Consider the following 26,658-nt stretch of genomic DNA (forward strand, 5'->3'; position numbering starts at 1 on the left):
AAGCTACTGGAAGCTGAGCTCTTATTTGCTACTGACAAATCTGTCAGCCTATTCTACTTAGTATCAGTACAAAATGGGTCTACCACTAGACAGACTTGCAGTGCTTTTTATTCTTAAATTTTTTAAGCTTTCAATAAAACCATTTGCAAGTTCAAATTATTCAAAAATCATAACCTAAAGTATAGTTCTGATGCTGCAGTTTATACTGATTTAAAATTTTGATTACAACAACAGAAGACTTGATAAATTCTGTTCTGAGCTGATACTTTGCAGTTTTGGAGCAAACATATATTTCCATTGACTGGATATGCCTTCTACATGAAAATCCATGAATGGTGAAGCAAGGCTAGTACTTGCTCCAGGGGTGTCAAACTCAATTTCATTGAGGGCCGCATCAGCATTGCGGTTGCCCTCAGGGGGCTGGGTGGGTGTGGCCTACTGGGTGGGCGTGGCTAGAGTGCGTATGGCCTACTGGGTGGGCATGGCCAGCTCTACATTGTTCGCATCAAGGGTGCCTATGGGGGCCTGAGTAGGAGTGGGACAGATCTGAGGGTCTCTGGCAGAAGGAGGGTCTCTGGGCTAGGGCAGTGGGGGCCATTCCCTCACTGTTTCCAGGATGGCTTTGTGCGCCACATGAAACCACTTTGCGGGCTGGATCTGGCCCCCGGGCCTTGTGTTTGACATGTCTGACTTGCTCTAACTTACATGAAGAAAAGAATTCTGTCACATTAGTTTGAATTGGTTTCTGTGGATGAAATGTACTTGGGGTGGGAGCAGTTCTTTTCATGCAGCAAGTTATCTTGAGCCAACCCCGTACATTTTCACAGGATTTATGGAAGCATTATGTTGGGGGGGAAAACTACATCTAATCACCAAGCCTTGTTACAAAATAATAATAATAATAATTTCCATGCAGGTTGATTCCTAAGGGTGGCATTAGAGGAACATTGGAAGCATTTTAATCTGTAAGAATGAATTTGATTTCTTTTCTGAAGAAAAGCAAAAAAGAGCCATATTACAACTATATAAGCCTCTTTATTCAAATACTCTCATTTACTGTTGGAGATAAGTTTAATACAAAAACAGTAACACATGGCTACAGCACACTTTGCAACATTGACTTAGTAGTAACAGCAATTGCAGCCCAATTCAGATGGTTACTATTGATTTGTAACAAATATATGTGACCAACATGAAATATTAAACTGCCAGGAAATCACAGGTATTTTTAAAGTTTGATTTATTCAACCTATTACAAATACCATTTTATTACAAAGTGACTTCCTGTAATTGTTATTTTGGAATTCAAGATTATTCCAGCATGCATGGGAAGGCAATGAATGATTCATTATACACATGCTTTACTGCTTTCAAATAAATATGTTCCATGCAGACCGCAACCAGTAATGATTAGCCATATTTATATAGTATAGATGCAGTACATAATCCATTCATTATGTAAGCCACCATGTGAAACACCACATCTAAAATCTTTGGCCCACTCCTAGGTCACAAAGCACATCACATCTGCATCCAATCATATCTGACTTCATATAGATTTACCTGGACTGTCCCCCCTCAAAAAGGTTGTGAGCCCAAGTTTACCTAGTTTTTTAATTGCTTGTTGCAATTACTAATCAACTAGGCAGCAACATAACTTTCTTTTTTTCTTATTTATAATTGCTAGGAGAAACATGAGATGAAACTATTTGAATACTTCCAGGCTACTAAGCACAGCATGATTAGTAGGAAAGAACCTGATAAGTAATGCTGGCAGGAAGACTGCTAGCAACAGTGTACTGAACTAATGCTCAATGAAGATTTCATCAACAGATAGGATGGAAGAACTAGGCTTCTTCCTAAGCAGCTATTTCCATGGTGCCTTCTTCTTCACTGTCAGCTCTGTTGGCCCGAATCTCTACCAAAGTGCGCGCAAAGCGAGTCCATTCATCACTGTGAGGCACAGCAAGCTGTAAGGATAAAGAAATAAGAGGTATATATAATTACAGTGTATGGAGAGCGGAGTTTCAAAGCAACAGTTTATCGTTGTAATCATCATTAAGGGCAATTATTGTTTGGAACTGTAAAACCTATAAAATTTTGACAACCAGTTTCAGTATCAGAGAGGGAAAGACTGACTCCTTTTTACAAGGACACAAATGTGAATTTAACTTTGAAATCAAAAGAATTTCCTCCTATAAACTTGAAGGAACTTTACATTTTAATGAGTGACCATGAGTGGCCTAGATGTCCTATGATGGCAACATGTGATTTCTTAAAGTAATCTGAATGTTTGCAATTTCCACATTACAAAATATGGGCCTAAGTGGAGAAGCCATATTGGTAACAACTGGCTCTGATAGCCAGTTTTCAAGGACGTTTTTGACAAAAGCATCAACCTTCCATTTCTCCAATAGCAGCTGACTTCATTAAGCCTGCCTGGTTTTCAACCAACAAAGAAAGAGATGAACAAAGGAGATAATTCAATAATTTGAAACTAAAAACTACCATGCATAAATAAATGGTTGGCATAGCTAAAGCAATTAGTTAAAAGAGCTTTGCAGGTTTGTGTGTGTCAGGAGTTAAAAGCAGTCTAAACCTGCTTTAGTTCACTTGGTTTATGTATGTCCAAAAAGAATCCTAGAATTGTCATACCAGAAAACTCTGGTTGTGCACAGTGTGCATCTCTGTATACATGACTATAAATTATGATCAGACTTTTTGCTTCCAGTGCAATATTTCCATATCAGGCTGAACAAGCCAGAATCAGTGTTGCAAACGTCAAATTTATCTGTTGAATTCTACACCTGTTGTTGCTAAACAAATATTTTAAGTAGATTTGTTCAAACTCAAGATGGCAAAGGAAAACAAAAAAGAAATTAGAAAGCCTTGAACAAATGATGTTCCCCTGTTTTTATATATTACTGTAAGCCCGTGGTGGTGAACCTTGGGCACGCGTGCCACAGGTGGCACGCAGAGCCCGCTCTGTGGGCACGCGCCGTCGCCCCAGTCCAAGGCCTTCAGCTGGGTTTTATAAAATCTTTTTGCTTTAGGCCTCCAATGCTGTATGCAAAATAAAAAAAGGTTCAATCAATCAATCAATTTCAACTTCTCATGGGGGAAAAAAGATCTCACAAAGTTGGAATTGATTAATTGAATTAGTCCCACCCAGTGCTGTTACCACTGCAGCCATGCCCACCCAATGGGCCACACCCACCCAATGGGCCACCCCACCTGGCACCCGACGATACATAAATGGGTTTTGGGTTGCAGTTTGGGCACTTGGTCTCTAAAAGGTTTGCCATCACTGCTCTAAGTCAAAAGCAAACTAAAAAGATAACCTTCAAACACTGGTTCATTACTTAAAACTATGCATAAATATCCGATCCCTATGATGCTTCAAAGGGAAGGCCAAGAAAATCCTTGCTATTTACAATTTAGTTACAATATTTGAGAATGCAAAACAAAATTGAAGTTGTTTCTCAATGTATATTTTCATAACTAAGATTTAGAATAGCATTTGCAACTGAAGCAGGTTTCAGGCTGGCTCAGGGTAGTCTGGGTGGCGATATCCACACATCTTATAGCTGCTGAGGTAAGAAACAATGAATTTATATCAACCATGTTCTTTTATGGTTGAGTATTAAGTCTATAGTTTCTCCCCAGATGTTTGTGAGAGAAAGAAACTGTTGGAAGACATTAGGTACAGTATATGCCTTATCTGTATGTTCTTTCATTGCCTGACAGCCATTAAACCTAGCAATGTTTCCAGCAACTTTCCATTAACATAATATCAGAGATTATAAAATAAAGAAATATCTCAGATTACAATAAGTAAATTTTAGTGACATTAAGAAGTATTTAAAAGATTTAGTTCAGAGGACACAAATTTCACAGACTTTTCACAAGCTTAGTTGTACATTACTATATGTACTTTTAGAATAACGGATTTCTTTTGACTTCATATAACGCAAAGCTAAGTGTCAATAACTTCATTTCCAAATCATCTCAAAGTAAATAAAGTTGAGAAAGGGGTTGGGAACAAATGGGTTCAGGAAGAGACAGAGATTCAGTAGGCAATTGGGTAATGTAAAGAGAACAATATTAAGAAAAGAAAGGCGGAAGAGATAAGATAAAATTATTGGGGAAGCACCAAATACTTATTCATGAATAAGTTGATAATAAGCAAACTTGGAACAAAAATTGATCAGGGAGGACATGACAGGATATAATACCAGTAAAAGGACTTTTTTACACAACAAATGATTAAACAATGGAATTTGCAGTGGACAGATTTGGCAATGGTCACTACTATGGTTTTAAAATGCATGGAAGATCAGGTTATCTAGGGTTAGAAGCTGAACAACTGTGCACTACATCCTAAATGGCAAGTAGTAACTTTGAACAATGGCAGAAGACCAGTCTTTGGGAGCGACTTGTATGGGCTATCCAAGTTCATGAGTTTCTTATATGCATCTGGTTGAGAATGCTAGATTACCTCATCCTTGGCTTGATATAGTGGACCTTTTTTGTGTTCATAGGAGGCAGAGATGAGTTTGTTTATGGGTTTCATATGGATACATTAAGAATATTAAATTATTCATTCATTCATTCATTCATTCAATTTATATACCGCCCTTCTCCCGTAGGACTCAGGGCGGTTCACAAGGTTTTTTTAAAAACAATACAATTACAAAACTTAAAATCAATTAAAAAGATTATATTGATCTTGAAATCCCCAGTTAAAATAATGATATGGACTAGAAGATTCCTCTTTTCAGCATTATAGTGCAGGGCAAAAAATTATAGAAAGACCTTAAGATACATTATACATGCAAAACTAACTTTTCTATAAGATAAAATAGTGGAAAATTTGTCCAAATTATTTAATCTAGTTTTTGTGCTTTTCCTGTGTCTCTCTGAATTTTTCTTTTCCTTCAGAAGCAAACTACCTAACCCTACTCCCATATAACTGAAAGCTTCCACTGGCACCACTGGAGCCTCAAGGTTTTCTGAAACAGACTGGGGGTTAAAATTTGGAAATAAACCTCCATTTGGTAATCAATGACACTCACAGATTCAGAACATTTATTATGCACATTAGAAAACTACAACATTGCATTACTTTTTGATATAATCGCCATTCAAACTGCGGCACTTGTCACAATGTCTTACAAGGTTTGAAATACCTTAGTAGTAGTCACTCGGTGCCAAATCTGGGCTATGCAGGGTGTGTGTGTGTGTGTGTGTGTGTGTGTGTGTGTGTGTGTGTGATCAAAAACATCCCAACAGAACTGCTTCAAAAGTTCTTGGGTAAATCTAGTGGTGTGCGGACAAGCATTATCATGAACCAACATCACACCGGAAGTCAACATGCCCCCACCCTTGTTATGCATGGCTCGTCATGAGTTTTCATAACATTTCACAGTAGACTTCTGAACTTCACTAGCAGTACTCCTTTGGCAACTTCATATTTGGCAGGATTTTCTATGGCATCACATCCAGTGTTGTGTTGGTTCATGATAATGCTTTTTGAGAGGGGGGGGGAGCAATACCTACTTCAGCAAAATGTTTAGTCCTAGAATAGCTTGATGTTCATTTTTTCTGTAAGAATGTACAGAGCACCAAGCATCTAGCCCAGAGGTCCCCAACCTTTTGGGCACCAGGGACCGGTTCCATGGAGAAAGCTTTTTTCCATGGACCAGAGACTGCATGGTTATGTGTGCTGCCTGCATCCCACAGATGGGGCTTTGCTTGTTTGTGTGGACCTGTTGTTGACATGCCATGGCCCATACCGGCCCACAGACTGGGGATTGGGGACCCCTGATCTATCCAATGTAAGGGATTATCATTCACTACTAGAATGCATTGTTAACGAACAAGATTGCCTTATACCACCTCAACTTGTTGGAATTCTGCAGATTCAGACAACCTTTTCCCAGTCCCACTAGAGATTTCCACTAGAAAATTCTCCATGCTAAAGTATATGCTCCATTAAAATTTGAATCAATTCCCCAGATTACTGCTTTTATAAAATTTAGAATGAAATAAAATATTTATCCTTTTGCAAATCATTAGGATCTAGCCCAGGGCACAAAGAGAAACTGTAATTCAATTCCCCTTCTTCATTTCCCAGACCTCTCTAGCTATATCATCAAAGGTGTCTGCCCAGCACAGGAAAGGTATGAGAATTTACACAAACTAATCAAGGAGGCTATAATATGCACTCCTCTAAGGAAGTAGAGTAATTAAAACGAATAATTTTACTTTATTTTAATTTTATATTTATTTCACCGCAAAATAGCAACAGAAAATGAATCTTATGGAAATGCAAGCAATATTGCCCCAAAGATAATTATGAATGCCTGCTCACACAGAGATAATACTATCAGCATCAATAATAATCTAAAATAAATTGGAATTGGTTAGTACATACAAAGTTATGGTTTTGTTAGTTCTATGGCAGTACGTAAATACTTCAAAAATGGATGTCCTGATACAAAATACTGTCCCATAATGCACAAAAGTGGGACTGTAAGTCAAGTCTGCTTTTCTATATTCTTAGAAAACTGTCTTTATTGTACACAACAGCTTTTATGTTCCAAATCTCTCTGGCATGGATTCAACTATGGGAGCAATTTCCCTTCTCCTCCAGGCCATAGTGACTTCCACTACAAACATATACGTAAAAATGCTGAAGGCTTCCAAGTCCTTGCTAAAGAAAAAGCCATTTTGTAACTTAAGTAAAAATGCAACTCAGAGCAACTATCTTTCTACTGGATATACCTTTTAAGGAGGGGCAAAGATTCCAGTACTTTTTAAATTAATTTCAGAAATTAATTAATTCCAGACAAAGTCATACAATTTCATTTATACCATGCTAAGAGTATCGCTTCTTACATATAATTTCCCACTGCAAAACTGTCAATTGTGCCCCACAGGGGTGCGGGCAGGAAAACTACTAAACCTAAGTGGATACCCTTTGCATAAGAGTGTATTTCTTATCAACTTAAGTGAAATTGATCCTTTCCAAATTGGTAATTTAAATCTGGTACAATGCCTCAGAAAGTAGATGAAGGCTGCATCATTATATCGTTTTCTCACTTGATCCTTATTTTTGCTGTATCCAGCTCAGAGCTCTTTGTCACTAATAATTGATTAAAAAAAAACTTTAGGGCATTCTGGAATACAGCAAGATAGTTAGTCAATCCAAAACAACCCAGCCTTTGATTATTTCAGGAAATATCAATCGTTAAATGATGATGGTCAAAAATGAAGTTTGTTTCTCATCATTTCTGGGCAGAAGAAACAAAAAAAAATATAGCTTGACTCCCAAAGTAGAGTTTAAAGATTTTTTTAAAAAAATTCCAATATGCTAAATATTTTAAAACCCTCAACAAAATAATGAGAAAACCCTGCCCTTAGGTTTGATGTAGCCACTTTACAGGTAGTTGTCAACTTAGGACCATAATTGAGTCCAGAATTTCTGTTGCTAAGTGAAACATTTATTAAATGTGTTTTGCCCCGTTTTACGAATTTTCTTGCCACAGTCGTTAAGTGAATCACTATAGTTGTACATTAGTAACATGATTGTTAAATGAAACTGGCTCCCCACTGATCTGGCTTGTCAGAAGGTCACAAAAGGTGATCACATGGCTCCTGGACAGTGCATCTGTCATAAATATGAGTCATCTGCCAAGCATCTCAAATTTGATCATGTGACCGTGGGGATGATGTGATGGTCGTAAGTGAAAAAAATAGTCGTAGGTCACTTTTTCAGTGATGATGTAACTTTGAACGGTCACCAAAGGAATTGTTGTAAGTTGAGGACTACCTGTATATCATTGCCGCTTTGATGGTCCTCAACTCTCCTGTGTTAAATAAGCTTCTAACTAGTAAGTAATTTCTCATATTGTCCTATGCAAGATATGGCTGGATAACCTTTTTACACAATGATACAATTTCTTCTCCAAATGTAAAATTATTTTGCTATTTTTCAGAATTTTCTAAAACTCAAGGATGGGAGGCACTTTGTCTTAGGAACTGACCTGCAGGCATTGTGGCATTGTTTTCAGTGTTCAACCCCCATTTATTTGGCCATTTCACAAAATTGAAAATGGGAGAAAGCCGTTTTAGTTTTCTTTTTCAGATGCAAAAATGTTTTGGATGGCATCTATTTCATCATACTTTTTTCTTCATATTCGGTGAAAGAAGCCTTTATTTGGAAAGAGGAATGTTATTTTACAGAAATTCGCATCGTGGCATTCTCATTTTGATATTCTCTGTTCTTAATTATGTGTGGCTCCAGGAGAACTAGTTAAAAAGATTTTGCAAAGCTGGCTAATTAAGGACCGCGAAAAAGAATTTGAGTTAATTTTAGTTTGGTTCCTCCAATAGCATCAGCAAGACAAATAGGTTATAATGATTAAGATGAAACTTACAAATAAAGTTAAAAGTGTGGTTTACCAGCAGCCTTGTAATCTTTCAATTTAACAAAATCATTTCAGAAAACTCGTATCTCAAGAGAGCATTACTATTAACTGTTTGTTCTAAACAGTTTCCATCATCCTATTTACTATACAAGTTGCTCTAAGAAAAGCATTCAGCATTGAGATCTACTGTAAGATTTCCTATAGCCTCTAGATCGTATTGGCTCTGCATCCTAGATGGTGGATATTGTCAAACATTACTCTTCAAGTAAGCCACCAACCAAGTAAAAATTCTTTGAAGCTATTAAGGTAAATGTTCTGGCTTCTGCTTCCCCACTTGAGATTCCAGAGAACTTAAGAAGCAGAAATATTGAATAAGCAGCATTAGTTCATTTCTAGCTGCTTGATTTTCTAAGGCAGGAAAGATTCACCTGATAATGTGGCTGGATTAACATCTCTGGAAATTGCCAATTGCCAATTGAATTGTGTGTGCATGTAAGAGAGAGGGGGAGGGAGGGAGAGAGGGAGAGAGAATGAGAATCTTAACTGTTCTCAATTTTGTAATACACATTGGGAAAATCAGATTCCTTCTATAGGATGTGGCAATCAATTCATTTCTTGACCTTCCCCCCCCCCGACACATATCTTGCCATCTATGCAATTGCTGCAACTGGACCAACTGAGAAAGAGAACCACTCTGATGGAAAGATGGACCTGTTCATCCCAAAATCTGATAATCCCCCTTTTTTTCCTACCTCATCACAGTATTTTTTGGTCAACAAAAAAAAGTTACCTAGGCTTTTTTTTTTTCAAAAAACAACAACACAATTCCTATTTGACATACTAGAAGAGGAACTCCACACAGGACCATGAATCAGAAACAGAGACAGTGGAGTCTTTTCTGTCCTACCTCAAGTTAAAACCCTTCTTGAATTGCTGTCAGTCAAGGTGGATGTTTTATTTTTACCATTACTGACTTTGTTCAGTGCTAGAGCACAGCCCTGTGATTTACATCTAGATTTCTGCAGAGACATTTTTTCTTTATAAAACTGTGACAAGAACACAAGTCGACAAATATATATATATATATATATATATATATATATATATATATATATATATATATATATATATATATATATATATATACAGATAATTTTTCACTTCCTTTTAACAATAATATGCCCCATCCTTTTCAAATCTTACAGCACTGCAATCTCGTAGGAAAAACTTTCCATGTCACATTTTTACTCTGCCTCTGGAAGAGGTTTGATTAGTCTGAGGCCCGAGAAGATATTTTGCTGCTAATTCAGTACAGGCAAATGTATACCATTATATATACTACCTATTCTGGCTTTGATCCTGCGGTGGTATCAAAACTCCTTCGTTATTTTTCTTTATATATATATATATATAGCTTTAAAAAGTCAGTATTTTTTCAGGCAGCACCCAGTGCCACACACATGGCTGGAAACAAAGTGGGTGGTAATCTAGAAGAAAAAGGCCACCAAAGGAACCCAGAGCCTAACAAGCGCACCGCTCTGCTTAACTCTCGGGGAACCCAGCCTCCGTGCTAACAATGGATGAAACCACTGGCAAGGAGGCTGAAGCCAGAAAACTGCATGCAGATGATTTTAATCAGCTCTATGTATACACTGGTGTGCATAACTGAAGGGGTGAAATACCACAGGCAGACTGAAGACTGCTTCCATCCACTGCATAGCAGGTATCAGAAGAACTGTGTAGACTGCCCTTCTTTAAATTTAATTTGCAAGGGTTTGTCTCAATTAACTTCTGCTATGAACTCTGTTTCTATACTGTTCAAACGGGCATGGCGGTGGTGCCGGCAACTTAAGAACTACCACCCAAAAAGACTCCACACTGGACCAAACTTCATAACTTGAAGACATTGCTGAAACTCCCATACCTTACACCAGACATGTCAAACACAAGGCCCGGGGGCCGGATCTGGCCCGCGAAGTGGTTTCATGTGGCCCACGAAGCCATCCTGGAAACAGTGAGGGAACGGCCCCCACTGCCTTGGCCCTGGCCCAGAGACCCTCAGATCTGTCCCACTCCTGCCCAGACCCCATAGGAACCCTTGACGCAAACAATGTAGAGCTGGCCACGCCCACCCAGTAGGCCATACACACTCTACCCACACCCACCCAGTAGGCCACGCCCACCCTGGCCGTACCCACCCGGCCCCCTGAGGGCAACCGCAATGCTGATGTGGCCCTCAATGAAATTGAGTTTGACACCCCTGCCTTACACTGAAAAGTTTAGTTCTGCCTTCTCCATCCTGCTGTTCTAGAAACATCAAATGGACTAAATTCTTGAGAAAGTGCACTAACAAGTGACCCTATGATCTTGATTCCTCATCTGAATCTAAGAGGGCTGAAATTAAATAGCCTTTCTTCGCCTAACTAAGTATACTTTGAAGCCAAAGTTGCTAAAAATCAAGCTAACATACTCTTTACAATGCAGGATACCATGCTAGACAATCCTACTAGCAACATTTTATGCCACATAGGCTAGAGTGACAGTCTCATAAATAAAGCATGTGCTCTAGCATTGAACTACATGCCTGACCTAAAATCATTATTACTTTAGATTAGTTATTTAATTTTCATTTGTTAATTTTTTTTAATCCCATTTATATCCCGCCCTTCTCCGAAGACTCAGGGCGGCTTACAATTTAAAGCACAAATCAATGTGCTTAGCAATAGCATTCTTTTTGGAAATTCTGTTAAGCTTTTGGTTCAACTCAGCTAACAGAAACAGTTTCAATATAGGTTCTTAAATATGTTATAGGAAAAGATGGTAACCAAGAAATTTAATACGAAAAACAAAAAGTACCAACAGTCAACCGATGACAAACTTATAAGTAGGTTTAACCAAAGTGGTAGCAAAAAATAGCAATGTGCCATCTAATGTATGTATTAATATTTCAAATGTTAATTCAGTTTACCTATTATTTTTTTCTGAACCTGTTCTATCCTGGACGGCAGGCTCAATTGTTTTAATTCTTTCCTTTTTTCCATTCTATTTTTTAGTTTATTCAAAAGAAAATTAAAATACAAAACTCCAAAAAAGACAAAAAATAAGAAAAACACAGAACAGTCAAGAAAAGAAAAATCTCCACAAAAAACACATTATCCCCTCCTCGTTGAATACTGATTAATACATTACTACAATATTAGTTTCCACCCCATGTGAAACAGCCCCCCTCAATTTTTCTAAATTACTAATTTATTTGCAAATTATTGTCCTGTCTTTTATATACTAATGACAAAATAGTTATAGTTAACAGGAAGAGTAATAATAATAATAAACAGACAAAATTAAGGTTTCAAAACCCTCTGTTTATAAACTGTTACCTATGCATACAAACTGTAACATACTCATAGAAAGTTTGCCATAGCATCTTATCTATCTTAAATTATCCCAAAAGTTAAAAGTTAATTCATCCTGGATCAAATATCTCCATTTATTATCATTTGTTGTCCTATTAAATATAACAGATTCAGTCACCACAGTGGGTTTATTTTCCCAACAAAATTCAAACAGAAGTAATTTCTATTTAGGTGTAATAAATCCATTCTTCAATCTTTCTTAGTCTTCATAAGAAAAAATAATTTGTCACTTCTCCATTCAGTCGTACTCCTGCCAGTAAGGATATGCAGGCTTGAACTTCAAAGACACTCATGGGATCAATATGGGAATATTTCTTTTGTCTGCAATGTTTCAGATCAGAGTCCTTTTGTGAATCTTTATTCAGAACTAAATGTTTCTACATATTTTCTATGACCATTATCATCTCATCATATGTTTTTTAAAAAACTTTCAACTAAAAGCTAAGAACACTTAAGAAAAAACTGTTGGGTAGCATTCTTTCCATCTAAATGTTCCAATGTAAGTAATCAGAGAATCCTATTAAAACATGTCCAGTTCCCTTATGCTGCCCAGTACCCTCATACACACAAAACAATAGGGGAAAGCAGAAACCTACACAGAGATACAACACACAACTAGATGCTTTCAGTGACCTCTGCTAATAAAGGAGTTGGAAAGAATTCCAAGAGCCGTGTTCTCCATACTTTCTTTTAATTGTTTTTTATTAGTTAATGCAGCCATAGACATTCTGAAAATACAATTATAGAGGATGATACTTAAATCTTTTCTTTTTTTAGAAAACAGAGTTATAATGGATAGAAGCTTGGCCATGCATGAAAAATAGCCTTATTGCCTATCCTAGTCCACATGAGTGACAATGTTTCTCCAAAGTTTCAGGCAAAAGGCATAACTAAATTAATCTTTTGAAGATGAACTTATTTAAGATGTTAACTGACAGGCTTAAAATCAGAAGTGATGTGACAAAAATTGTATCATGTTATTGCAACACAGATTCTGCCTCTTTTGTACATCACTACAAAAATATAACTTGCATTGGAATAATACCATGATTCTTTTATTATTTGTCCCCTTCCAGCTGATTCCTCTGCTTAAAATAACTTAAACTTAGGCTGTCTAAAAACAGATCAGTAGGTTTTTAATACATGAACCATCAAGGTAAAAAGACTTGGTATAAAGCAGGGGTCGGCAACCTAAAAAAGAAAAAGAGCCACTGGGAACCGGTTCCATCACAAATTAAAAAAAGAGGGAGCCGCGTGCGTGTGTCCATGCACGCGCATGCGCAAAAAAGTTTTTTGCGCATGCGCGGACGCACGCGGCTGCCATTTTTTTAAAAATGAGATGGAACCGGTTCCCGGTTGCCCGACGGCCCGTCTGCAAAGCTGCCGCTTTCGGCAGCTTTGCAGACGGGCCGTGGCAGCTTCCTCAAAGAGCGGCGCCCCTGCCCATTCCGAGAGGTGCGCGCGCACCTCTCCGAACGACCGGAGGTGCGCGCGTACCTCCGCGCGAAGGGGCAGCGGTGCCGCTCTTTGAGGAAGCTGCCGCTTTCGGCAGCTTCCTCAAAGAGCGGCACCGCTGCCCCTTCGCGCGGAGGTACGCGCGCACCTCCCCAAAGGTTTGGGGAGGTGCGCGCGCAACTCCGGTCGTTCGGAGAGGTGCACGCGCACCTCTCAGAATGAGCAGGGGCGCCGCTCTTTGAGGAAGCTGCCGCGGCCCGTCTGCTAAGCTGCCGCTTTCGGCAGCTTCACAGACGGGCCGCGGCAGCTTCTTGAAAGAGCGGCACCGCTGCCCATTCGCGCGGAGGTACGCGCGCAGCTCTCCAAAGGTTTGGGGAGGTGCGCGTGCACCTCCGCCCATTCGGGGAGGTGCGCGTGCACCTCTCCAAACGGGCAGTGCCACTCTCCATTTGGAGAGGTGCGCGCGCACCACTGCCCGTTGGAAGAGGTGCGCACGCACCAGGCGGCTGGGAGCCGCAAGAGACGGCTCAAAGAGCTGTATGCGGCTCCGGAGCCGCAGGTTGCCGACCTGTGGTATAAAGGCTACTGTCTCAGGACAAATACTTATTGTCAGGCAAAAGAACCAGGACGATACATAAGTTGCAGTTAAAGAGATTTCTTGTTCAAGCTTATACACACAAATCTAGTCAACTAATATTTGATACCAAGCTGGCACCAGATAAGGTGCACTAATAGAAGATACCCAGGAGATTTTAAGGACTTCCTCTGCGTAACAACGGCAGCTACTGACTAGATCTCCAAACTCGACATTAAACTCTGAAATGTTATTTCTGTTTTCCTCTTAGGTTTTATAATTGCTTCTTTTTAAAAAAAATGTTTTAACTGTTCTAACTTGTAAATATGAAGTGCTTTTAATTCTGTGTGTGACCAGCCATACGCTACATAAATACCAGATAAGGATCGATGGAATTCAAAAGGGGTTGGGCTTAGACTATTTGTGATAACAGAATGACTCTAGGCCAGGGGTCAGCAACCTAAAACAGTGAAAGAGCCACTCGGAACCGGTTCCCTCACAAAAGGAAAAACTGGGAGCCGCAAAAAATGTGTGCACATGCGTGTACATGCGCGCATGCACAGAACAGGGTTTGACTGAAGAGTGGAGCCAAGGCGAGATATGCACCTACCCTACATATTTGAATTGATTGGTTGAACTTTTTTAGTCCCACTTTTTTGGGGGGGACTGCACATGGCAGAGGACTAGGAGCCACAGGAGACGGCTGAAAGAGCCGCATGCAGCTCCGGAGCTGCGGGTTGCAGACCTGTGCTCTAGGCTGTTGACTTGCTTAACTCTGCCCCAGCTCTGCCTCTTGTACATAAATTTTCTTATTCATTGACAGTTTGTTTTCAAAATTGGCTTTTTGGTTGGCTTGTGTCAATTGGTTTTTTGTCAGTTGGTCTTATGTCAGTACAAAATTGGCTTATGTCAAGTATTGAGAGCTAGTTTGATGCAGTGGTTAGGGAACCAGGCTAAAAACCAGTGTGAGTTCTAGTCTCACCTTGGGCACAAAGCAAGCTGGGTAACCTTGGGATAGTCACTTTCTCTCAGCCCTAGGAAGAAGGCAATGACAAATCACTTCTAGAATTTTGCAAAGAAAACTGCAGACATTTGTCCAAATATTTGCCAGATGGCAACACTGATGTGAAAGAATCAAAATAAATAAACTATAAATAAATAAATAAATTCCAAAAACATCTGAAGAATCTTTTAAGACTGGGTTTGACTCACTAAAAGAAAGCTGTAGTTTTAATTTTCCTTTTCAATTATCATGCTTTGTTGGGCCCACGTTACTATTAAACAAGGTTTTAAATTGCACTGCATTATATTGTTTAAAGTAGGTAGCTGTGGCCACATGTTTCACCAATGCAAAAGTTTATTTCCAATTTCCCAAATTCCATCAGTTATTAAGACTTGCTTTTTAAATGCCATCAAATCTGTCTATTTGAGTAATGTGCAGTCTGCACATCACTTAAGTCTGCAAAGTCTGTAAATAGCTTAAAATTGTACATCAGGCATGGTGCTTCTACGTTTCTAAGAAACGCATTAATAACCTGATTTGTACTTTAACATTCTGTAATTTTAAGCTAATCTGTACCTTATCATAACAAACCTCCATCTTTCTTACAACTTTACCAATCATTAAAAAAGTTTTTAACACTGTAATTAAGTGATCTGTCATGACCAAGGTTGCTATTGAAAGCAACAGTTTAAACCGCAGAAGAACATAAAGATGATTAATTATACAAACTAATTCTTATTTCAGAAACCATTTCTCCAGAAAACATATGCTGATGCCAATCAGGAAGAGCATGTCTGTTAGCTTGAATTGTGAAAATAATTATTCCACTACATTAATGCAGTACAGTTTTTACGCCAAATTTGGTGCTGATCATTTTTTCATTTAGCTCCCTTACTACAGATAGCTGTAATTATTTCTTAGTCAATCTGCTTTATTTTTTGTAAATAATAAAAACAAAAAGTAAGTAACTATGGTTTACTTTTGCTTTTGGATAATTAGCATTTTAAATGCTTTTTTTATAGTCTCTCATTAGAATGCTCTACAATGTTACAAAATTGTATGAAATATGCCTTTTAGTAATATTGTGCAGCATATATGTATAATGCAATATTAATAAAATATTTGTAATGCAATATTACAAAATTCTGTGGACTTAATTACCAGTAGAGAATTTCCACCTAGTGTCATTCTTGGAAGATATTTATTTTTGAGACTTCAAATTCAGGAATTTGTTTAGTAAAGTTATCTTACGTTTCCCTAAAAAAAATTGAGGATGAGGGACACATTTTTAAGCACATCAGACAAAAAAAAACTACGCTGAGATGCCTTTCTTAGTTCTATTAAATTTGTGTAGCAGAAATTGGTATTAATAGAATGTGTCGGAGGATTATTTTTTTCTGCCATCCAAATTTTTATAGCACAAGTATGATTAACTTGTATTTCTGAGGTTCACCAAAGCCCAACCAACTTTTAAGACAAGCTTTGTCATAAAGACCTGCTTATTTACTCACATTATTAGGCAATACTCTTTTATGTATACACATAAGTTAAATGTAGAAAGATAAAAGAAATAAACCCGGCTATTTAAACTGAAATATAATTGATATTAACAAAGAATGATTGAACTCTGCAAACCGGTAATCTACATGCTGATTCAGTTTTCTATCCAGAATCAACTTAAAGCTCCTGGTTGACCTTTTTATTTTCCAATCTTCCAACAGAGAGCTGTCTTTTTAAAAATAGAATCTTCTTGCTAGAGATCAGGACAAAGAAACTAATAGACTAACTTGCCTTCTTGCTGGCAATACTTTATTTTGTATGACATTTGAGGAGGGAACGTAAACCTTACAAGCTACAATCATCTTAAATCACTTATGGGCCAACTAGGAGATCTCCTTAGTGAAAATTAGCTTTACTTATTTCAACAATACTAAGCTGGGCTATTCACCACCATTTTTACTCCCCAAACGCTTAGTAGCTATTTGAAGGCAATGTGTGTCATATTCTTCACTTCTGCTTATCTTGAAATGGTAAGAAGAAATAAAAAGCACCATTCCATCTCAAGTTGCTGCAGATCAAACAGCAACAAAATCCACCACCAACACACACAGACAAAGAGAGAGGGAGAGAGAGGAGAAGAAGAAAAACAAGATAAAAAACCCTTAGCACCTTGAATTTTGCAAATTCCATTGGAAAGAGAAGGAGAAACTTGACAAAAGTTCATCTGTTTCAGTGGAGCTTTGAAGACAAAGGCAAAGCCAAGAGTCTACCTGCCTTGGTTCTTGGGCAGCCTGGTATTTGCAAAAGCTGAAAGAGCTTCAGCACAGGAACTATGCATGCACCCAAACCTCTTCCAATACTATCAGCTAGTACAAATAGGGGAAGAAGCTCTAGTGCATCATCACAAATGTCCACAAGGCAATTTGTGTGCAACAAAACAGAAGTATTTTAGCTAAATTACTGGAAAAGGACAATAAAGATCTTGCAGTAAGTGTTGTGCACCTACTGCAGAAAGTATATTAGAATTTTCACAGGAGATGCTGTACAAAGGGTGCAATAATACTTCCAAATATGCTTTCAAATGCAAACAGTAATCTTTCCACAACTCTCAGATACCGTCTTTATTGTTGGTCCAGAATTTCACAAAAATACCAGAACTCTGCCTCCCCAGCTCCCCACTCCTGTGTCTTTATTATTCTGGGGTAAATCAAACTGGCTCTTGCTTAGAGAACATGAATGATATCTATCTTCAAAAATGGTCCAAAACTGATGGAGATGCCTTGTAAAGTGCCATGACTATGGAGGGAAGGGAATCGAAGGAACTAAAATAATATGTGAATTCCCACTGGAAATCTGTCACATACCCACACTTGCAAAGGAAATACAGGTAATCCTCAACTAAGAGGAATTTGTCACCACTGATGTTATTGAAAAAAGTGACTTACAACTGGCCTTTACAACATTTGCAACATCACCATAATCATATGATCAAAATTTGGGCATTTGGCAACTGGCATGTCTTTAAGCTTAATAACTGTGATGATTCACTTAAAAACTATTGCAAAAAGGATCCTAAAATCAGGTGTGAATCACTTAATGTCCACATTATTGAAGAGTGGAAATTCTGGTCTCAATTACGTTGTAAGTCGAGATCTGTGCTGCAAAACATAATTTGCAGCATTTTCTTTGAAGCAGGAGGTGAGCTAGAAGTCAATCAACTCAGCTGCAGAAGAGACAGAGTAGCCCCAGAAAAACACAGTGACACAAGAATAGAAGATCATTCTAGCATCAGTAGTGAGGACAGAACTTAAGTCACCTTGGCTGCAAAATCCCATTCTACAAATCAGTTAATACAAAGGATGCTAATACATGACCCAACTGGATTCTGATTTTAACTTCCATTTCTCATGTATTTTGTATTGAGCTCTAACTGTGCTTCTCAAGTGAAGAGGAAAATATTAGAAATCAAAACACACAACATAGATAAAACATAGATAACTCAATTTTAATGGCTGATGCAAAAGAGATGAACACTATATCCCTAGTAGCTTCAAGAATGAGAAATCAGCCATATCTCCAACCCGTCTAGACTCCAGACAACAGACATGAAGAGATTATACTGTCAATTCAGGTATTTCTAGTGTCTGTCAGATCACTCAGAATGAGAAAAAATTATATGTATGTATTTCAGAAAACCCACACCCAAATCCCAATAATAAATAAATAAAGCAAGTGTCCTACTAGTGCCATAGCAGAAATTTGAGTATTATGACTTCAGACAGTTTAGCAATTATGATAACGATATACCAAGATGTTTTGCAGTCATTTGCAAGCCAAAGCGGCTCCCAAGAAAGCACGCACAAGCCAAAAATATGAGTCATGCTCAAGCAATTTTGCTATGGGCCATAAAATCACTTTGTGTAAGTTAAAGCTAAATCTGTATATATTCTATAATATTTCCCTACTGTGGGGAGGCGTAGATCTCAGTAGACTATCACAGATAATGACAAAAAACAAATTCTGTCTATAAAAGCTGATTGCTGCATAAGTCACCCTTAACTGTTCCAGGAACAGTAATGCAGATGGTATACTTTATGCTGCATTCAGCAACAAAGAGACACAGTCCATCAAGCACACACCATACTGACTTCAATTTGTTTCAATTTTAGCCTATTGTAGGGAAGAATTCAGAGCTGCACTGCCACATGGTTTATTCAGCTTGCTAATTTACATTATATTTACTCTTCACCCTACAACTTACTCTTCTTTACAATTTTCTTTCATCCTTACCTAGCATGCACATTTACGCAACAGCGTTATGGCCCATTTTATTCATTATTTATAAGAAAGATAATAAAATGAAAGATGGCTGTAGACTAAGAAATGCTTTTTACAAATCTCCTTCCTACAGTATAGAAAAAGCATTTTTTCAACTTCAATATTCATATGTACCCTGGGGATAACAATGGTGGCTTACTATGAACACCACTGTATAGATCACGGGTCGGCAACCCGCGGCTCTGGAACCACATGCAGCTCTTTCGGCCTTCTGCGGCTCCCAGGCATTTGCAGACAAAGAGAGAGACAGAGAGAGGCACTTGCACTTCCCTTTTCTCTCTCTCTCTCTCTCTCTCTCTCTCTCTCTCTCTCTCTGTGTGTGTGTGTGTGTGTGTGTGTGTGTGTGTGTGTGTGTGTGTAAAACTCACACTGCTCTCCGAGAAGCTGACAAGCTTATTGGGCGGGGCTCCTGCCTTTGCTGCGTCTCCACAGGAAGCAGTAAAAAGCAGCAGCTCTCAAGGGCAGGAGAGCCAGCCCAATAAGAATGTGTGTCAGCTTGTCCAGAACAGCGTGAAGCCAGCTTGCCAGGTGAGCAGAAGATCGGAGAGAGGGAGGGAGAGAAAGAGAGGGAGACAGAGGGAGAGGGGGAGGGAGAGAACTCATGCACACTCTTCAATCAAATTCCCCCCCGTCGCGTGTGCGTGTGAGTTTTGCGGCTCCCAGTGTTTTTTTTCCTCTGGGAAATGGGTCCAAGTGGCTCTTTGAGTGTTTAAGGTTGCCGAACCCTGGTATAGATTATACTGTAGACAATGAAGTGCTGGAATGGCTAAAAAAAGCATCTATTCTAATGAACCCTTGGGGTAGAATACCTATATTCCTGACTTTTACACATTACTCTTTGGGCAATCTCACTGTATAATCAGTTCTATGAGTATGAGCAAAGAATACCTAAAACAATATAATTTCTCTATTCAACAATTCTTTCAGTGATTATATTAAAAAAGACAGACCTATTACTTCTCTGATATTGTGACACAGCTGTTTAATATTTCAGAAACTTTTTTCACAGTTTAACTTTTTGTGAGTTGAGGATAAGATGGTAAAGTGTGAATGTTTTCTCTTATTTAGGTACAATCTAGAAGATTGTTTAGAGGGATTTTGTAGGATTTGTAGGCAGTATGTCAAGGAAATATTAAATAAAACTTCTCTCCATTCTGCAGTCTAGAAACCACTATTTCAGTTACTTACAAAACAAAAAGTGATTCCATTATTAATCCAACCAATTATGTTCTGAATGTATTGCCCACAGAAAGAAGACAAAGGGCACTATTTCCATAATTTTATATGCGTATTTAGAAACAGTTGCAATCATTCAAATAGTAATATAATTAAAACTCCCCATGATAGTAAGGAAAATTAATCAGTTTATCTTTTTACATACCGTACTTTGTCAGCGCTTTAAATGCTAATGGATACCTTCTCATGGTTTATGCTATGCTTATAAATAAAATCAATCAATACATTTTTTATATTTGCTTAACTTTGGATTACATATATAAACCAATAGTATTTTTGGCCTGGAAGATTTGGAGTTATACCTTGACATGTCTAGTTTGACACATTTAACTAGATGGGGAAGCCAAATGTAAGCAAAGATTATCTTCTGCAAAATAGGACATGAGGATACGGTGTCCCAAAGGCTTCAAAGATGAGTTTTTCTTTAGAAAAAAAAAAGGACTTGGAATATAAAGCAACCAATCAGATTCTATCTAAAATGCTAGAAATGGTCATTGTTATTAGCTCTATGTCTCATTTGGAGATCTTTATTCAGTGTAAAGAAAGACAGATGCTCCCATTTTGTAGTATGTATGTATGCAGCGCTTATAAAACATGTAGAATCAATTCTTTCCAGAAGTCTGCAGAAAGAAAGACTAAAACTAAACAGCAAGTCTTTCCAAGAAGCTGATTGGCCTGGCGGTAACTTATTTTATAGAACTAAAAGGAAGCACTTTTTTGAGTGCACTGGTATCTTGTGAATTTGGAAAAACATGGAAGTTCAATTAGGGTAAGAACCTATTTAAAAATATTAAAGAACTTTTTATTGCATAATTCTGAATGAATGAAATCAAGGTGTTATATACATTTTAAAATAAAGTCAATGGTAATAAACAGCAATCAAATTAACAGCATTAATAATTAGCCATGAATATATTATCATCCATTTTAAATGTGTTGGGTGTACCTTTTGAAATTTATCTTAGCAACTGTAGCATAAGGAACATTTCAAGTACTTGTATACTACAAACTGAAGTTCCCCTGGTTTCACAAAAGGACTGATTTCACATTGCATCAGATAATTATGCCTCTGAACTGATACACTAATTTAATTCCAATACTAGGATCAAGGTCAAGTCTCTTTTAATTCAAGCTTAACTCCTGATAATTACATAATCACCTCCAGGTAACCTGCATGACAGTAGGATTTATTATTGGCTTCTTCCTGATTGTTGTTGTTTTTTTTCCACTTCACATTCTAGCCCTTTGCCATTCCTTAGTGGCCTCTTATCTTATAAGTGCTTGCAGGGCATCAGGAAAGGCAAGCAACAAAATTTTAGGATGCAAATATATAAGGATTATGTGTTGTATCATCAGGAGCATTATTATCTTTCAATCATTATGACTTTCTGTAGAAATCTTTGTTCCATTCAAATATTAAGCAGCTCTGCTTAGCTTCCCAAACCAGACAAAGTTCACTGCATGAATATTCTTTGAAAACCATTCCAAAACATCCAAATATTTGTAAAGTTTAAGTACCTCTCCAACATCATAGATCCAGATTCGTCCTTCAGAGTCGCCGACAGCTACTTCTTTCCCAACCTGGCTCCAACGGACACGATTGAGAGCAGAAGTTCCTTCAATAGTCACACTAGCTGTTGGAACCTATCAAAGATATTGCAATATGGATGAGGACATTTATAAAACATGTGTGCTATAAAGGAATTCATTGTCTTTTACATGAAAAATATGAAGAGAGGGAAAGCAGAGGAAAATTAAACTTTAAATGGCAGAAAGGCTTATTGACAATACATGGAGACCAAGGGACACAAATGTTTAAGTTGTTGTTTTTTTTAATCCAAGCTTGGAGACATGCTAAAACCAGCAGGTTTTTTTTTTGGTGTGGCCTAATAGATGATCAAAAGATGACTGGCAAAGACTAACGAGCTTACATGTGGTACCAAGTATAAATTGAAAATTGAGAGATCCTATCCTTGTAGGTTTTATATAAACATTTTACTGACCTCAAGCAATTAGTTTAGAGGACACAGGATGAGGTCAGAAATAAACAAATAAACAAAAAAGAGAACTAAAAGTAGGGCATTAATAACTTTCATGTTATTTCTTTAAGTTACATCTCATTTTGCAAAACTGAGGAACATGTTGTCCAGGAAAAGCACATGAGGAACTGCAAAAGCTAAACTGGTCAAGTCAAGAGCATAGCAGCCATGCAGCACAGTAAACTGGTCTACATATTCTATACACTGCACAATAACAACTATATGTAAGTATGAAATCTGAAGACTGAAGTTAAATCGAGTGAGGTTTCTGAATTTAAATCAGTTTAGATGTAATACATGTATCAGGTGGAATACCATCTGGATCCTCATGTACACATACTCTTATTTCCATCGCTTTATAAAATTAAATTATTCAGTAACAAGTAAGCTCAGCATAAATATTTCAGAAATGGATTCAAATTTTACTTCATAGGTTTGTTAGCAAGATAATTTTTGAGCAAAATCTACTCAATTTCTTACCAACCAGTAGTCACTGACTGGACCCACAAACTTCAACCTAATAGCAAACATTAAGATAAAGGAAAAGATTGCTAAGTGGACACACTCAACTTTGATGTCCTTTTTTATGTGAGGGAAACAATGTGTTTCTTTCTGAAACTTTGCCTTGCTTGTCAAAAGTTAGGTCAGCCTAACTTTAGGAAGGATAAAATTTAATTTTTAGCTGATGTTCTGAGATTCTTTGAAATATTTTTCAGCAGAATTTATACAAACAGAAATAGTTTATTAATATTTTCAACAGAAAATATGACTTATTTAAAAAATAACTCAAGATAGTTTAATTTTTTCAGGTGTCAATGCTTGCTAAATACTTGACAAAGGAAACTTCTATAATTAAGAAGCGATTTTCATTTGTATAAATTTGCATTTAAAATCACACCACACTAGAGTATATATTAAGACCATCTGATGGGCTTTCTTTGATAAGTGAATTAAGAAGTTATAAAAAGACTTTTTCAGAAGTCCCCAACCAGTGTTGTAATACTATCCTTAGGACCAAAATTGTCTTCTCCAAAACATCTGATTAAAACCCTTTAACTTTCCCAGGCTTTTCTATTTGTTGAGTTGAATTTGTATTGTTTCCATTGGCTTCTGCACTGCTAACATGCAGGCTGGGGAATTCTGGGAGTTGGGCCATATATCTTAAAGTTGCCAAGGTTGAGAAAACACAGTTATAGAATAATATATTATGTTGTGAGTGAAGGACAGTCTAAAAATTTAAAAATTAAAAACCTAATTTAAAAATATGCTACAAATTACATAACAAAAGCATTAAGCATATGATTATAGCCCCATAGAGTTGCTCTTCTTAGAATGAAAAAAACACTAAAACTGCAATTCAATTTGTGATTGAACCATTAAACAAACATAGGTAGAACTAGGGTTTGAAAAAATTATTTGTGGAGAAATTATTAAAACAAGTTTATTTAATTTTAAAGCATGTAATTTTTGTTTACATAAGTCCAGACAAATTAGAACAATGTTCCAAATATTTTGGGTATTCTACAAGGATTTCTGGTTTTCTTATCAAAATCTAGCATCCAAATGTAAAATGAGTATCTATCTGAGAAGTATTAAATCTGGAAATAAATATTCCCAGCTTTCTCTCCCAAAACTGTTGCATCCATCATTGATGTAGTAGTTAAGATATTCATCTAGAAACCAGAAGGCTGTGAGTTCTAACACTTCCTTATGCATGAAATCTAGCTCGGTGGCATTGGGTTAGACACCCTCTCTGTTAAATCCACCTCAGAGGATTGTTATTGTAGGGAGAATAAAATGTAAGATTATTAAGTATGTTTGCTGCCTTGAGTTGACCAAACATATATTTTAAAACAAGGTGAGATAAAAGACTAATATAACAATAGTAATAATGTATTATTTAATATGAAAGAATTGGTAGAAAAATGCTAACTACATTGGATACATGTTCAGGATATAATTTATGAAATCATTTTATATCATGAAAATTACATTCATGAAGAAGACATGAATGTAACTAAAAATTATATTCAAAAGGAGGCATGAATGCAGAATTTTGTTTTAGCCTCAAATGTAAGAAAATACAATTAATACTGATAACATTTCTTCTCAAGTCATGCCATTTTAAATATATGGTTATTGACTTCATTAAGAGAATATAGTTCAATGGATATTTATTAGAGTTCTATTATTATTTAATTAAATGAATTAAAACATGAAATAGAAAAAAATACTTTCAGACCCATTTGACAAACAACTTAATATCTGGTCATCAACATTATTTTAAGCTTTGAGGATTTCCCTTATTGCTTTTGAGATAAACAAGTACAACAAACTCCCATAATCAACTAAGGATTACAAAAAACCTGCATCAAAAAGAAAAGTAATTCAACCCTTTTAACAAACAGAAAGCCAATGGTGATTTTAAAAAGGAATTCTCCAAGCATCAAAAATTTTGCAAATTAAAATTTATCTATATATCCATAAAACAATTTTCAAGATAATTGTACGGAGTTGACAGACTTCACTGGGTCTGTTGTATTCTGTTCTATGCTAGAGTGCAGACATCTCCACTCTTTGGTTCTGCTGGGTATGAATTCCATTATTGGTAGTGCCAACACATCTGCAAAGCACCAGATTTAGAACACTGTCATAAAATATGCTGTATTACACTTATAGGCACCCAAGATTAGTAACAAATTCTTTAAGGTTGTGATCCCTGTTCACTTTCTGAGAGGTGATGGTTCATTTTATGAAGCTTAATATACTTGAATTATAGTGTTCATCTTTTGGTGTCACCTTTTAGTTTTTGCATTGTTTCGATAGTCTTACTAATTTGTATTTCTGCCACCATTTATCATCAAAACAATATTTTCTTCACCATTATCTATTTTGAATATTTAAGAGAAAAGCATGATATAAGGGTTGAAACTAAATTAATTAAGCTATGAACTTGGAAAGCTGCTGTTATTGTCCCAGGGAGTTCAAAACTGCAGTTTCTTCCAAGAGTTGCAACAAGAAGCCTTTCCAGGACCTTTTTATAAATACCCTAAATGTTTAGGGCCCATTTTAAAACCCTGTGTACATCTATAATCTGTTCCTAATTAGCTTTACCATTATTTACATGAAGTGCATGAAGCAACTTCTAGGAACAAAGCTACTGTGACCTGTCATTTCAAGTTGTGCTATGGATTGGTAGGTTCATTATACTCAACTGAGAATCCATATTGCATATCTCTGTCACAATAAAAACACACAATGTGGCACCTTACAAGATATATATTGCCAATAGTTGGCAATATATTTGTTGTCTGCAACTGAGTTGCATCAAAACAGTCAGCTTAAGCTTATCAATAACTTGATCCCAAACTTGTGGAAAAACAAATTCAATTTAAATCATTGGGACTGAAGTGCAACACTAGCGGTAAGATTTTCAAAATTCCCAATGATTTAAACTGGAAATTTGAAAATCATATGTTCTAAAACAATGTCTAAGATCCTGCATTTTTATCACAAATTATAATGCCAACCAACTTACCTACCAATAATTTTGTCTGTTTATTAAACAGCTTAGTCTATTAAAACTGTAATGTTGCAACCATGTTATTAGTCTAAGATAAATCCTTCTATCTAGTAACAAATCATATTTTTCTGTGATTATAGATATGTAGAACTAAAAACTAAGTTATTAAAGCTAAGTTCAAACTAAGGTGCATTTTCTTTAATTTTATTGGGAGTGATCTAAGTTTAGGACTGGTTTTGCTTTATCTCTGAAAATGATGCCCAATGCGCTTAACACTGCCTGGATTGTGGCCCAATACTTCTCAGGAAATAAAACCATTGTTTTGTAGTTTTAAATTGCCAGGCAAAGGATCAAAAGGAAAATCATTTTCAGTTGTTAAAGAATTTTCTCCTTGGTTGCTACTGTGGGTCTCTGATTAGTTTTTATTGGCAACATGCTTGTATTGAATTTATTCCTGCTGGTGTCCTAACAGGAAAAAAGAGAGAAAAAAAATCCTGACATTTCTTCATGTAACGTATACTAGCAGTCCAAACAAATGAGAATAAAGTAATTAAACAAATGAAAGTAAAGTAAATTCTATGGCTATATTCTTGTTAATTTCACAAACTCCTTTGCTCTGATCAATTTCAACATCCCTATGTAAAG

The 26,658-nt window shown here is 36.9% G+C and overlaps 1 protein-coding gene across 1 annotated transcript in view; it reads right to left on the reverse strand.

Moving 5' to 3' along the window:
* Positions 1–1,035: 1,035 nt before the first annotated feature.
* DYNC1I1 (dynein cytoplasmic 1 intermediate chain 1) overlaps positions 1,036–26,658 on the reverse strand; it is a 215,334-nt gene continuing 189,711 nt past the window's right edge. The window contains exons 16-17 of the mRNA XM_083376361.1: positions 21,970–22,095; positions 1,036–1,970 (exon numbers count right to left, since the gene is read on the reverse strand). Coding sequence (XP_083232487.1) covers positions 1,860–1,970; positions 21,970–22,095 — 237 coding nt within the window. The 3' untranslated portion in view covers positions 1,036–1,859. The remainder of the gene's footprint in view (positions 1,971–21,969; positions 22,096–26,658) is intronic.

This window comes from Vipera ursinii, assembly GCF_947247035.1.
Source record: "Vipera ursinii genome assembly, chromosome: Z".
In the NCBI taxonomy this organism is placed as follows: Eukaryota; Metazoa; Chordata; class Lepidosauria; order Squamata; family Viperidae; genus Vipera; species Vipera ursinii.